Raw genomic sequence first — 2,009 nt, 5'->3', positions numbered from 1 at the left:
ATGATGATGTTGGAGGATGCCTTTTACGAGTTGGCATCGATGCGCTCTCGACCATCTTTGATTCTCTATGATCGTGGTACAATGGACGGTAGTGCGTATTGCTCGGACGAGGAGTGGGACGCCATTCTTAAGATAACGGGGTATACGAATGAGGAGTTAAGCGATGCACGGTATGATGCAGTTGTCCATTTGGTAACGGCAGCCATTGGTGCCGAGCAGTTTTACACGATTGAAAATAACGCTGCTCGTTCCGAGGGACTGGAGGATGCACGACGCCTGGATGCCATGACTCTAAATGCATGGCGTGGCCACTACCTCGTCTCTGTGGTACATAACGAGGACACGGATTTTGAGAAGAAAATGTTACGCGTGGCGGAATTTATCGGTTTTGTGACGGGCGTTTCAACGCTGGAAGAAAATGCAACAGAGTCCGTGGCCCCCAAGAAAACTGCCAAGTCTGCCGGGGAAGCCACAATCACAACAGCGACGCCGGAAGCCCTATCATCCGAAGCCCAGACGACAAAATCGCCATCATTACCAACACCTTTTTTCCTTCAGCAACTCACAACAGTGTTGTCTCCACACGACCAAAAAGGGGGAGAGGAGAGGGATGGGGAGGATGAAGTTGCACACATGGCCTTTTTGGCGACAGGAACACGTGCCTTTGCAAACAGCGCATCCATGGCAACAGTCTCCGCACATTCATTGTGCAATAACAATACTAATAATAATACTAATGATAATTCCATATGTTCACCACTCACACCGCCTGATTTTGTTACGCAATGCGGCGGTGGGGAACTGGGGCGCACATCGGCGTCCTCTTCACCGAGTCATGCATTTGCCATGGACATGCATGCCGAACGTGGCGGCTTACAGCGCCATTTTTTTGTGAATCGTGTTGATCTTGCACAAATTCCCGCGGATGCTGTGGTGGCAAATGTTGTCACCATAACATTGGTTCCATTACGAGCGAATTACCGCACCGAGGTGATTATTCGCCTTTCCCGTGCAAATGATTCCCACCCGTTGTATCTTCGTCGAGTAGAGTATCAAAATCCCGAGCAGACAACTTCACCGCCAGATGATTGCGAACACGAATTGAAGGGTCACAGGCCAGGCCGACACCTGACACGGGTGAAAATTACAAAATCCGCCTTTCTGGAGCTTGCACGGCGAAGAAATTTGTCGGAGCCAGTGATTCAAAAGAGCACAAAGCGTTTTTTTTACAACATGAGGCACTTTACCCTTGTGACGTTTCAGCATCCAAGGGAATTGCGGGGGGTTTGCCGTCTTGTGGCGCCGGCGGATACGACAGAGGAAGACATTGGTAGTCTAGCGGACGTTGAGCCTTTCTCGCTCCTTATGAGGGAAGGCGTCATGTAAATATCAATATGAATAGTGTGGATGAGCAGGGGAGTGAGAGATTACACGTACAAGGGCTAAACATCGAGCAAGGAACAAAACCCCATTACAATCGTTTACTTTCTGTGCATCTCATCAAATACTAGAATGAATAAATTTAATTGACAAGAGAAGATGTATATTTGTTTGGTTAGCGCAAGGTGCATGTTATTTTAAATCGATTATGGAACAATGTTTCCAAAGTGACGCTTTTTTTTTTTTTTTTTTTTTTTTGGGTTTCTTCTTTTTGCTTTTTTTTCTGCGTGGCGTTTTTGTGAGCTATTCTCTCCTGTTGTTTCCTTTGGAAATCCCAGCTTTTACGTTAGTTTCCTTCTTTATTTTTGCGTGTGGAATGCGTCACGTTCCGTCTTTTTTTTTTTTTTTCTCTTTTTTCTATTATTACTTTACTTTGGCTGTTGACTGTGGCAGTTATACGCCGGCACCCTGGGAATTTGCGTATGTATATGTTATTTTGGTCTGATTGTTTCATTTTTCCACGTTTTTTCTTTTTTTGCGTTGCTAATTTGAGGGAAGAATCGTGTTTGAATGGAGTCGCATGGGATTCTTTTCCACCAAACCCACCACCCCCTCTTTTTTTTTTTTTT

At 45.6% G+C, this 2,009-nt stretch overlaps 1 protein-coding gene across 1 annotated transcript, besides 4 other annotated features; it reads left to right on the top strand.

Annotated features, from left to right (window-relative positions):
- Positions 1 to 1,386, top strand: Tc00.1047053508571.10 (uncharacterized protein; the record flags this gene model as incomplete). Its single annotated transcript, XM_797501.1, has 1 exon — positions 1 to 1,386. The coding sequence occupies one exon, from the start codon at positions 1 to 3 to the stop codon at positions 1,384 to 1,386; it is 1,386 nt and encodes a 461-aa protein (XP_802594.1).
- Positions 1 to 2,009: a sequence feature (heterozygous, Esmeraldo-like haplotype).
- Positions 712 to 744: a microsatellite.
- Positions 1,615 to 1,663: a microsatellite.
- Positions 1,772 to 1,815: a sequence feature (A-rich).

The sequence above is a fragment of the Trypanosoma cruzi genome, genomic scaffold (assembly GCF_000209065.1).
Source record: "Trypanosoma cruzi strain CL Brener 1047053516921 genomic scaffold, whole genome shotgun sequence".
NCBI lineage: Eukaryota > Euglenozoa > Kinetoplastea > Trypanosomatida > Trypanosomatidae > Trypanosoma > Trypanosoma cruzi.
This window is presented reverse-complemented; position numbering and strand designations above follow the sequence as displayed.